General features: G+C 38.5%; 1 protein-coding gene across 2 annotated transcripts in view; it reads right to left on the bottom strand.

Moving 5' to 3' along the window:
• The window catches only part of LOC138049148 (D-inositol 3-phosphate glycosyltransferase-like), a 15,638-nt gene extending 2,767 nt beyond the window's left edge, over window positions 1-12,871 (bottom strand). The window contains exons 1-4 of one of the 2 annotated variants that reach the window (XM_068895305.1): window positions 12,774-12,871; window positions 10,667-10,747; window positions 4,287-4,367; window positions 1-272 (exon numbers count right to left, since the gene is read on the bottom strand). The exon at window positions 1-272 is cut by the window's left edge and continues 2,767 nt beyond it. In XM_068895305.1, the coding sequence (XP_068751406.1) occupies window positions 1-272; window positions 4,287-4,304 (290 nt within the window). In that variant the 5' untranslated portion in view covers window positions 4,305-4,367; window positions 10,667-10,747; window positions 12,774-12,871. Of the gene's footprint in view, window positions 273-4,286; window positions 4,368-8,652; window positions 8,894-10,666; window positions 10,748-12,773 lie in introns of those variants that run through there. The other variant, XM_068895304.1, reaches the window with a different exon arrangement.
• Between the last annotated feature and the right edge of the window lie 251 nt (window positions 12,872-13,122).

Consider the following 13,122-nt stretch of genomic DNA (forward strand, 5'->3'; position numbering starts at 1 on the left):
GCTTGTACGAGGTTAACATGGTATTCCTTAGCAATTCTCAGATCGTCTTCACTGCACCGAGGAAGGTACATACTGACTTCCACATTCTGATGTTTCGCCAACTGAATGGCAAGCTCTCTGTTTATGGTCGACAAGCCTCCTTTTGTAGATTTCCATTCATCGCTCAGGAGAGTAACCTTAAGCTTCCTACTTGATGCTTGGCCTGAAATGCTTTCATGGCCTTTTTTCCTTTTTCTTTGTGCAGAGGATGAAGTGCCGGGGAAGGAGGGATCCTGAAATAGAAGTAAGCACAAGTTTAACTTAAATTAACTGCAGGATCCACAGATGCAGCCTTTTAATCCTAGTGCCACGATCAATGGACTTTTATTAACTTACTACCGAAACAGGTGCATGTAGATCAAGGGAAAAAAAACTCGGTCCGTCCCTTGCAGTACGCACCTCAAACTCGGTTAGGAAGAGGTATCTGTTCCTGATGAAGAATCACAAATTCAGTACAGAGACGCTCTAACGATATACTTTCGTCAACTTGCGTGTTGGAGATTCGTTTCACAATGCCTTAAATCATATTTACACGACCAGTTTCAGGTACAACGTTCCGGAGCTGGACTAAGACTAAAACTGAAAGTACAATGGCAGCCAAAGTCAACTTTTGAAATAGTATCTTGCGAGCGGCGTGAAATTACCGGGATGAAATCTTACCCAACGTTACGATAATGGAGAATTGATCTTGAGGAGGCAACTGTTATTCAGTGAGGAGAGCTGTAATTTGTGTAAGTCTACAAGTGCAAGTGGAACAGAAACTAATATTTTTTTTGGTAGAATAAACGTGCTAAATTCTAGTGAATACTTTTTCACGGATTACAGGTAAAAGGGCAAATCACCTCCCGAAGACAAGAACGAGTTCGGCCTGATCGCCCTGATGCAAGGTTATCTGTAAACACCACCGAAGAAATCGTCACACTGCCAGTTCATCCATGTGCTTATACATCGCTATTACTGAGATCTTTTAATTAAAGACAAACAAGTTAAAATGGACAAAGAAAGGGAAAAAGTAAATAAGCTTCAGCGGGTACTGTATAGACTTGCAGCTATTTATGGTAGGCATGTGAGTGTTGACTATTCTAAACCAGCGTGTACGAACTTCCCTGCCGAGGTCACAATAGAGTTACCTGTCCGTATAAAGGTGGTCATGATTGCCTTTCGTCACAATTATGTCTGGATTTGAGCTAACATAAGGACGGAAGGATAGTGTGAATTCTGAGGACGGAGAAACTCGAGGTATTTATAGCAGAGGTGGTACCCAGACCCCATTGCCCTAAAATGACCTAAGGAGATCCAGGTTACAACTGTAACACTCCTCCCCCTATGGAGGTTAATAAATCCCTAATGGTTAAGAAGGCGACGAAGCTCTGTTTTTAAGTTATTGTAAGAGGAAAACGCCAGTATTGTCCTCAACATCAAATGCAGGATGCAAGAAGGGGGAAGGGGGCAACGTCAATGTCAGGGGGGCGGGGGGGGGGGGGGGTTGGCGTGACTTAATCCCTCTACGCAATGTCAAGGAAGGAGCGGAGCAAGATTAGGAATAGTCTAAACTACTACAATCTGACCCGTTAGTCCACTCTGCACAGCTCTCTGCCTCTCTGGCAGAGGATCACCACACCTGAGGCAGGAAGGGGTCAGGCAAAATCAGAAGAGGGAGGGGCAGGGACCCTTGCTGGCTACACTTCTGGGCGGGAAACATTCGGAAAAGAACTGCTTTTAGGTGGACGTAGTACAGGAGGTACCGTATGGCACTCTCGATGCTTTAAGGCTTTAAACTTGTAAGACACTCTCGATGCCGCAGAAGTGTGGCTTGAGCGAAGAAGACGAAGCTGGTCGCCATGTCGTAAAAACCATTTACGGAAATTACCGTCCTGCTTGATGCGGTATATATTTCCTTGAAGACATCTAACAACTATGAAAGGACATAGCCAGCGGCTTTGTAACTTGCAGGGCAAACCAGGCCAAGAGGGACATGCATCATTACAGAGTCTCCGACATGGAAGAGGGTGGAGTCCCCTTCGCTACCCGTGACTTTTCTTTGCTTTGATCGAAGTTCCCTACTGCATGGCCGCACCCGAATGGGCCTTCTTCAAATGCGATGAGACGGTTGATGCCCATTGTTGAACGATAGATGGGGACTTTGCTGGGTCAGGAGCAAGAACCAATCAGGGATCACAAATCCCATCTGTGCAAATTTCCCTGGGATCCCTATCATATCCTTGGTGAAACACCAGCAATGAATTTGTTTTAACTATGCCTAAATTTTATTTAGCCAAACTTAGAGACTCTGTGCATAGGTGTGTAGTTGTGGGTGTCTTACATGGCTGCATGTCACTAGGGATGAGCAAAATGTTAAAGTGAATCCTCAATGTTGACTGTCTCAGAATTTGGAGATATAACGGAAGAAATTCATGAAAACTCGAGGTTTGCGGACAACATTGAAATCCTGTCTCACACATGGAGCAACCTCTATAGCTAACTGGAAAATGCTGTAGAAGAAGGCCACGGCAGCTGGAAGTGAGGTTAACTAAGACAACTATTATAGTGGTTATTGGACAAGAGGACATGGGAAACTGTTAGTTTTGAATGGTGAGGACGTAGAATAAAGTAAAAACACTCGTATAAGAACCAAGATTTTTCCAACCTAGCCTAAATAGGTTCTTATAGAAATGGTATTTAGTGGGATGTTAGGCTACTTAGGCTCTTAAATAGGTTCTTAATTTGATAGGGGCACTAGCGATAAGCACGAATAACTACCACAGGGCATATGCGATATGGAATAGTTATAGTGCTGTATTAAATAATTATCTACAATACAGTTCAGGTGATAACTACACAGTAAATTTTTCTTTCCAAAGTACTAGCATGCATGTCTTTCAGGCTGCAGTGTCTTTGAATCTTACTGACTGAAACCTAGACTAAAAGTTTTGCTGCATTTTCATCTGTGCCTTCATTTATGTAAAAGAAAAACCTATTGCAAATTTTAGGCTAAATAGGTTCTTATGAAAAGGGGGAATAAAATGAAAATTTTAGCTTAACAGGTTCGTAAATTTTAGGATCTTATTCGCGCGTTTTTCTGTATGTCAGTAGGTTTGATAGCAGCAGCAGCGGTTGAAGAAGTAGTAGTACATGTGGGAGTTGGAGAAGGAGAAGTAGACGTAGCAGTAGTGATAGTACCAGGCGCTCCAGACTACGGGGAGAGGGGGGGATTCTGGGGGGCGTGCTCCCCCATTCCCGACTTTTTCCGAAGGACATTTCAATAAATAAATGCCAAGGAAAATGCAGTAGTTAGTTGTTTATTTTACCAATCTGTAGAGTTTTCGGCAAGCTACAACACAAACAGGGGGTTTACAAGCAAAGGGTGAGACGTCGCAAACTCTGTTATAATAACATCGTCATAACCTTTCCTTCAAAAATAACCGGGAACTGGGCACTGGTGATAAAACAGCCACTGTGCAGGGGCTTAGACAGGAAATCGACTTGTCTGCATAGAGTGCTCGATATCGTTAGATAGAGCAGAAATAAATGATTTGGTTAAAAAGTTAAAACAAGACTAGATATTGCATCTCGCCAACACTGTTTCGTGAGTTGCCTCACTCATCAGGAGTTTGATACTAAATGTATATACAACAATCGATTGTTGTATATACATTTATATATTGTTGTATATACATTTAGTATCAAACTCCTGATGAGTGAGACATCTAACGAAACAGCGTTGTCGAGATGCAATATCTAGTCTTGTTTTAACTTTTCAACCAAATCATTTATATATAAATATATATATATAGAACCCTACCGGTGTTCAGAGGGACGTGGGTTCAAATCCCGCTCAGCGCAATTCTTCATGTTTTTCACAAATGAAGACAAGACACGTTTATAGAGAACACCTTCTTTAGGAAAGAACAAAAGAAAGAAAACATCTACACGTATATATATATTTGGAATCAACAAGGCTGGAAATCCAACGATGTAGTCACAAGCTAGTAGGATCCGAAGGATACACAACGCTTATATATATATATATATATATATATATATATATATATATATATATATATATATATATATATACACATATATATACATATACAATACATATACATATACATATATATATATAAGCGTTTTGTATCCTTCGGATCCTACATACATATATGTACATAATTATTGATTATTGATGTGTATGAAACAGCTGCACTGAAACCATAGCACGAACCCTCTAAACATTTCAAGAAACTTACAGTAGTTCCCCTTGACATTATTGAAGTCTCGGGAAGCCTTTACAAACAATCTTCAGAATCACCTTGGCTCCATTCCATAATCTGTGGATAAGATTAATGAAACTACTTTAAATTTATCCATGTTACATCACATGAGTTCATATTATTTTGTTCTTCAAGCACCCTTAACGGGGTCTTCATGATAACTCAAGAGTCTTTCAATTTTATTCTGTTGTATGACATTGGTATGACAAATCAATTAGTTATGTGGGCAGACAGTATAGAGAGTTCATTCTGAAAAGGCTTAAGAGGGTTTTACCAATGATCACTGATTCAATACAGAAACAATAATATTGAAATATCCCTCAGAATAAGGAAATCAAGAAGAATAATGTCATAAAATGTCATTACTGTTAGGTATTTTTCGAATACCATGGCTGATTGATGAAGAAACCTACGTGGCACAAACTCAGATGACAACTAAAATATTGCAAATATAAACACCACAAAATAAGAGAAAGCAAAGGTAAAGTCAGTTAAACATTATCAAGGCTCGAAATTGTAACCAATACAGTCGCATTTGTGACTAAAATATCTGGAGGAATCGCAAATTTGCGACTAAATTTTCATGTCTTGTTTGAAAAATTTGACCGGATTTTTTAAAACCTCAAGCCCTGATTATCCGACCTGTTCCAAGGCTACAGAGTCAAGATATTTGACAAAATGTACGATTGATGGTTTGCATCTGACGTCACTCGACCATGTTGGTGTACAGAACGATGCAGTAAAATGTCTTTTGGGAATTTGACTGTATTATTAAGCAAAACTTGTGGTGACATTCTCTATTGTTTTGTACACCAACATGGCCGTGTCATCACGTAGATGCAAACCAAAAATACATTGTCAGTTGACGAATGGTGGAGACTTCGATTTCAAGGTGCACAGCCTGATCAAATGTGAGTCAAAAGTTCAAGTTGTCGTTTTCCTAGGGAGTTAGTGAGTTTTATTCACCCTTTAGAGTTATGCGAGTTAGTGAGTTTTTGACCCATGGCACGTGGCATGTTCTCCTCAAATCGGAAATTGTATTTGAGTTGGGAGGTGCAACAACTTGTGTTATTGAGATTTGAAGCACGCAAGATGTTTGAAGAGCTGACTTCATTTCTTCTCTTTCCTGACCTTTCAAACTTCCCAGTAATCTTCAATATGAACCAATTATTGTTTTCAGTATCTTAAATGTTGACTTTTCAGTCACACAGCAAGCATGTGGCCTGTGGCCTGCATGCTTTCTGTGATGCACTGAGGTGCGAAGACTGGTCGCCTGTATTTAAGTGTAATGATGCGAATGAAAGTTTGACCAGATTCCTACATTCCTTTAATAAGATTAGTAATCGACATGCACCACTCAAATCGATCAAAATTAAAGGCAAGACTAATAAACCTTGGATAACCGGAGGTCTGCGGAAATCAATCAAACTTAGAAATTATTTGTATAAAAAATGGTTGACAACCCGTTGCATTAGTTATTATAATCAATATAAAATTTACCGTAATAAAATTGTGGCAATTAACAAACTTTCTCGCTCATTATATTATGGTCGGGTTTTTCAAGACTCTCGTAATACTAAGAAAATGTGGGATAACGTTAACCTAATAATTAATAAAAAGCGTCCATCTTCTCACATTGATAATTTACAAGTTGGTAATAAAAATCTACAGCAACCAGTTACGATATCAAATGCTATCAATACGTATTTTCGTAACATTCCAACTGAGCTTGCATCAAAACTTCCCACTACAAATCGCCGTTTCTCGCATTACATGAAGAGAAAAAAGGGTAAGTTTCACTTTAATAAAGTCAATGAAGTTGAAGTGTTCTTATTGCTAGAAAATATTGATACTAGGAAATCAATTGGGGTTGATAAGGTCCACCCTTTGCTGTTATCTTCCGGTTCGCTGGAAATATTTAAACCATTGACATATATTATAAACTTGACACTTGAACAAGGTATCTTTCCTGACAGTTTAAAAATTGCCAAAGTCATCCCGATTTTCAAACAAGGATCTCGTCTTTTGTGTAATAACTACCGGCCTATCTCAGTTCTTCCAGCTCTAAGTAAAATATATTTGAGAGATGCATTCTTAATCAATTAACGTTCTATTTTACCAATACGGTTTTAGATCTGACAACACTACAACTGACTGTTTAGTAGATTTAATAGACGAGATAACATTAGCCCTTGATGAAGGATGTTATGCTGTATCCCTATTTTTAGATCTAAGTAAAGCTTTCGATACAGTCAATCACTCGATTCTGTTGTCTAAACTAAATTTTTATGGAATAAGAGATGTTGAAAACCAATGGTTTAGGTCCTATTTAATCAAAAGGAAGCAAAGAGTGTATGTTAATGGAGCTGAGTCTAGTCTTCTTTCCGTAAATTCAGGAGTGCCACAAGGGTCGATCTTGGGTCCTTTTCTTTTCTTAGTTTACATAAATGATATAGTTAATGCAACTAATTATTTTTCCTTAAGACTATTTGCCGATGATACCTCCTTGACTGCGACTGGTAGGGATCTCGATGCATTGCTACACCTAATAAACTCTGAATTACCCGCTATTTATGACTGGCTATGCTCAAATAAGCTAACTTTAAATTTAACTAAGACAAAATATATAGTATTCCAACCACGGCAAAAACTTAATTATAATTTATACACCCCTCTTAAACTAGCGGATCAGTATCTTGAACAGTCTCACAGTGTTAACTACTTAGGATTAATTATTGATTGTTCTCTATCATGGCACCATCATATCGATTATATTAGTAGTAAAATCAGTAAAAGCATAAATATTATTGCAAAATTAAAACGTCATGTACCCAACAAATCTTTAACAAGTATCTATTATGCACTTATATATCCTTATTTAACTTATGGCTGCGTATTGTGGGGTAATAACTACGAAGCTGCCATATCTCAAGTGGTAAAGCTGCAAAACAAAGCTTTAAGAATCATCAATGAGGTACCACTTCGTGAGCATATTACTCCCCATTATGTTAATCTTGGCCTAATTAAATTTCCTGATATTGTGAAGTTAAAAACTTGTCAACTATTTTATGATCTTATCGTAAATAACAAACCATCAAATCTTACTCTATCTGTTGTATCTGAGCAACATAATTATACTACTCGAAGCACATCCTTACAGTATCTAAATCCCAGTTCCTTTAGAACAAATATAAGGAAATTCTGCCCGACAATTATTGGATGTTATTATTGGAACGATATTCCTCTATTCATTCGTAGTTTGTCAAATAAACATCTATTTAAAAGATATCTTTTTCAGAATTATTTTGCTCAGTACTAACTACTGCACCCCTTAACTATGTGTTCCTCCTTTCCTTTCGCTTATTGTAATTATCTTTTATCTTAAAATAAAATGTAACTTAATTTAAAGGGCATCTAACTAGTTTACCTATATCGTTGCCCTTCTCCGTTTATTTCATGTAGTGAGCTTTTTAGACCTTGTAATTCTCTAAGTAAATGGGGAAATAAATAAATGAAAAAAAAAAAAAAAATGTGGCCTGTTGTAAATTAGCCAGTCAAACAGCACCCTTGCTTTTTTTAAACATAAGAGAATTTTCTTTTTAGGCAGAGTTTATTTACATGCATGAATTCACCTGTCAGTTTTTTACCAATTAGAGACGACATAGTTGAAGCGTGGCAAAATGCTTTTGAAAAACAAAATCAACAACTTCTTGAAGCCTACCAGAGGGAACTTCCCTTTATACAAAATTTAAGCTATCTCATTGAAAATGTTAAAAACCCAAGACAGTTTTTTTCATTCGCATCGTGTAGGAAGTCACAGGAATTCTTTGCTGAATCAGGGCTTACCTGCACGCAGATCGGACCAACTGTAGAATTTAGAGCCAGACAGGCCGACACATGCAAATTAGTTGGAATCTTTTGTACAACGGAACACACAAGAACAGGAGCTTTTGTCATTTAATGATATGCAAATAAGCGGCCCCTATATTCGATAATTTAGCCCAAAATGATATCCTCCGCACTGTTAACCATGAAGGACATCTTGACAACCATTTCAAGTCCATAAGATGCGCAGAAAACGTACCGATCAACTCCATAACATCACGAAATTCCGTATCATATGGTTTGGTGGAAAAGACGGGGCGCGAGGCACTCCGCGTCCTGTCTTTTCCACCAAGCCATAACATATCATCATCTGCATTCAGGAAGTTACACACACGATTCACCCTAAAAATTTCATTGTGTCGTACGAATTTGCTATACCACATCAGAATCTTTTAAGGACATCAAACCGAAGAGGGGGGTTCTTCAAGTAATTCTGGGATGTAAAAATCAGCCTTACCTTCCTGTATAGTGGCAGTTAAAACCACCTTGTAAATATCACGCGAAGTTCATCAGACATCGAGCAGCATGAAAGTAGGAGTGGAAATCACGTTCGTGTCATATGCTAGTTATAAAGTCTATATGGAAGTCACGTGGTACCCTGAATTTTACTCTGTCTAAGGGCCTATTTACATGGAGGGAAGGTGCCCTGGCTGACCGATTTACCCGGCAAGGAGGGTTAATTAAAACATTGCCTGCCTTTACATGAAACTCATCAAAGCGGGATGGCTAGTGGGATATCTTTTGAGTACAATAAGATGCAATATTTTGAAAATATCCCTTACCTTCCCCACCCCTCCCCCCCCCCCCCCCATATATTGACACAGTATTGAAACTCAGATCTGAAAGTATTTCATAAAGTGGACGGATGATTTTTCTTTGAGAACGGCAAGCTTTAAAGGTAAGGAGAATTTTCTACGTTATTTCTAGATCTTGCTTGGTTCTTGTGTGTTCCTCTATAAACATTATTGCATAGACCGAATACTGCAATCACCCTGTTTCTTGCGAGCCATCACATGAGGACCCACAAGCCTTGGAGATTAGCGAAGTTGGTCATCTAAACTGACCTAATGCGCAATATAAAACAATGGAAGTGTTGATAACATCAGGTGGGTTGATACTAGCGGACTAAGGATACCTTAAATACACTTGAGCCCTACTTCAGATGTGAACGGCTTAAATCTCAGCTCAAGTAGCCTACTTTGTGGCCATGGTAACTTATTGCCTTCAAAGAAGCCGAAGTACACTCTCAAGTCTAGTTCAGACCATCCTTACCAGCTTACCTATCTGCTATCAAAACACATTCCGGAAACGGACGTCAATCAAGCATGTTGTGCGGCCTGACTAACGTTCCTTTTATAAGTTGATGGTTCAAGCATGCCTTATCAAATATTTGGTTGCGTGCCGGCACGCACTCGCCAGTTCGTTCCTTTTGTTCAGGGTGCCCGCTCCCGGTTTACAGATGATGAAAAATTTTTCTGTTATGCAAAGATGACATCTCTTTGTTATGTTTGAATAAGGTCTGGCGCGAGCCAGTACTTTCCAGGTTATGGCAAATTCCGTTTTGCTGTCCTTTAGGGACCAGATGTGTTTACTCAACTCCGTTGCGTTCCTTTTGTTCTCATTTCTAAATGAAGCCGTGTGGTTTCGGAAGTTGATGGTTCAAGCATGCCTTATCAAATATTTGGTTGCGTGCACATATATGGGGCTTACCGCGAACCAATTCAAAACAAGAGGCGAGAGAGGACCATCAGGCCCTTTCGAAACAGTTCTGTAGTGTTTTAATGTTTTAATTTTTCCTTTCCCACACAAGTAATTATATATATATTATATATATATATATATATATATATATATATATATATATATATATATATATATATATAACACAAATGAAGACAAGACACGTTCTATATTTCTTTAGGGAAGAACAAAAGAAAGAAAACATCTACACGTATTGGATGCTTGTGAAAGATTATATATATATATATATTGTACATATATATATATATTGTACATATTGTATATTACGCTCACTGTTCATACAGTTTGAGCACTCTCTCGATTGGGTGGAGAGCCTCATAATAGGTGTTCACTATTGGCATAATGCTTCGCTCACTGATTGCAGTTTGAGCACTCTTGTGACTCCACAATGCAATCCAACAATGTGTAACCGTACATCATGTGCCCAAGTTCAGGAGTTGCCATAAAGCCATTATGGTGACAACCGGGAGGGCACATTGTATACATATATATATATATAACTGCAGACAGTACTGTTTCGGCCTTCTGGGCCTCATCAGTGCAGTGCTGATGTCTGGGATGGAGGTTAAGCTTATAAAGCCACCCCAAATGTATGTATATATATATATATATATATATATATATTGTACATAATTATTGATTATTGATGTGTGTGAAAGAGCTGCACTGAAACCATAGCACAAACCCTCTAAACATTTCAAGAAACTCACAGGAGTTCCTCTTGACATTATTGAAGTCTCGGGAAGCCTTTACAAACAATCTTCAGAATCACCTTGGCTCCATTCCATAATCTGTGGATAAGATTAATGAAACTACTTTAAATTTATCCATGTTACATCACATGAGTTCATATTATTTTGTTCTTCAAGCACCCTTAACGGGGTCTTCATGATAACTCAAGAGTCTTTCAATTTTATTCTGTTGTATGACATTGGTATGACAAATCAATTAGTTATGTGGGCAGACAGTATAGAGAGTTCATTCTGAAAAGGCTTAAGAGGGTTTTACCAATGATCACTGATTGAATACAGAAACAATAATATTGAAATATCCCTCAGAATAAGGAAATCAAGAAGAATAATGTCATAAAATGTCATTACTGTTAGGTATTTTTCGAATACCATGGCTGATTGATGAAGAAACGTACGTGGCACAAACTCAGATGACAACTAAAATATTGCAAATGTAAACACCACAATATAAGAGAAAGCAAAGGTAAAGTCAGTTAAACATTATCAAGGCTCGAAATTGTAACCAATACAGTCGCATTTGTGACTGAGTTTTTCCCATTTGCGACCAAAATATCTGGAGGAATCGCAAATTTGCGACTAAATTTTCATGTCTTGTTTGAAAAATTTGACCGGATTTTTTAAAACCTCAAGCCCTGATTATCCGACCTGTTCCAAGGCTACAGAGTCAAGATATTTGACAAAATGTACGATTGATGGTTTGCATCTGACGTCACTCGACCATGTTGGTGTACAGAACGATGCAGTAAAATGTCTTTTGGGAATTTGACTGTATTATTAAGCAAAACTTGTGGTGACATTTTCTAATTGTTTTGTACACCAACATGGCCGTGTCATCACGTAGATGCAAACCAAAAATACAGTGTCAGTTGACGAATGGTGGAGACTTCGATTTCAAGGTGCACAGCCTGATGACTTGTGAGTCAAAAGTTCAAGTTGTCGTTTTCCTAGGTAGTTAGTGAGTTTTATTCACCCTTTAGAGTTATGCGAGTTAGTGAGTTTTTGACCCATGGCACGTGGTATGTTCTCCTCAAATCGGAAATTGTATTTGAGTTGGGAGGTGCAACAACTTGTGTTATTGAGATTTGAAGCTCGCAAGATGTTTGAAGAGCTGACTTCATTTCTTCTCTTTCCTGACCTTTCAAACTTCCCAGTAATCTTCAATATGAACCAATTATTGTTTTCAGTATCTTAAATGTTGACTTTTCAGTCACACAGCAAGCATGTGGCCTGTTGTAAATTAGCCAGTCAAACAGCACCCTTGCTTTTTTTAAACATAAGAGAATTTTCTATTTAAGCAGAGTTCATTTACATGCATGAATTCACCTGTCAGTTTTTTACCAATTAGAGACGACATAGTTGAAGCGTGGCAAAATGCTTTTGAAAAACAAAATCAACAACTTCTTGAAGCCTACCAGAGGGAACTTCCCTTTCTACAAAATTTAAGCTATCTCATTGAAAATGTTATAAAACATTTGGCTCACTTTTTGTGGAAGTTTTAAAACCCAAGACAGTTTTTTTCATTCGCATCGTGTAGGAAGTCACAGGAATTCTTTGCTGAATCAGGGCTTACCTGCACGCCGATCGACCAACTGTAGAATTTAGAGCCAGACAGGTCGACAAATGCAAATTAGTTGGAACCTTTTGTACAACGGAACACACAAGAACAGGAGCTTTTGTCATTTAATGATATGCAAATAAGTGGCCCCTATATTCGATAATTTAGCCCAAAATGATATCCTCCGCACTGTTAACCATGAAGAACATCTTGACAACCATTTCAATTCCAGACGATGCGCAGAAAACGTACCGATCAACTCCATAACATCACGAAATTCCGTATCATATGGTTTGGTGGAAAAGACGGGGCGCGAGGCACTCCGCGTCCTGTCTTTTCCACCAAGCCATAACGTATCATCATCTGCATTCAGGAAGTTACACGCGCGATTCACCCTAAAAATTTCATTGTGTCGTACGAATTTGCTATACCACATCAGAATCTTTTAAGGACATCAAACCGAAGAGGGGGGTTCTTCAAGTAATTCTGGGATGTAAAAATCAGCCTTACCTTCCTGTATAGTGGCAGTTAAAACCACCTTGTAAATATCACGCGAAGTTCATCAGACATCGAGCAGCATGAAAGTAGGAGTGGAAATCACGTTCGTGTCATATGCTAGTTATAAAGTCTATATGGAAGTCACGTGGTACCCTGAATTTTACCCTGTCTAAGGGCCTATTTACATGGAGGGAAGGAGCCCTGGCTGACCGAGTTACCCGGCAAGGAGGGTTAATTAAAACATTGCCTGCCTTTACATGAAACTCACCAAAGCGGGATGGCTAGTGGGCTATCTTTTGAGTACAATAAGGTGCAATATTTTGAAAATATCCCTTTCCCTCCCCTCCACCCCCCCCCCCCC

The sequence above is a fragment of the Montipora capricornis genome, chromosome 5 (genome assembly GCF_036669925.1).
Source record: "Montipora capricornis isolate CH-2021 chromosome 5, ASM3666992v2, whole genome shotgun sequence".
Lineage (NCBI taxonomy): Eukaryota > Metazoa > Cnidaria > Anthozoa > Scleractinia > Acroporidae > Montipora > Montipora capricornis.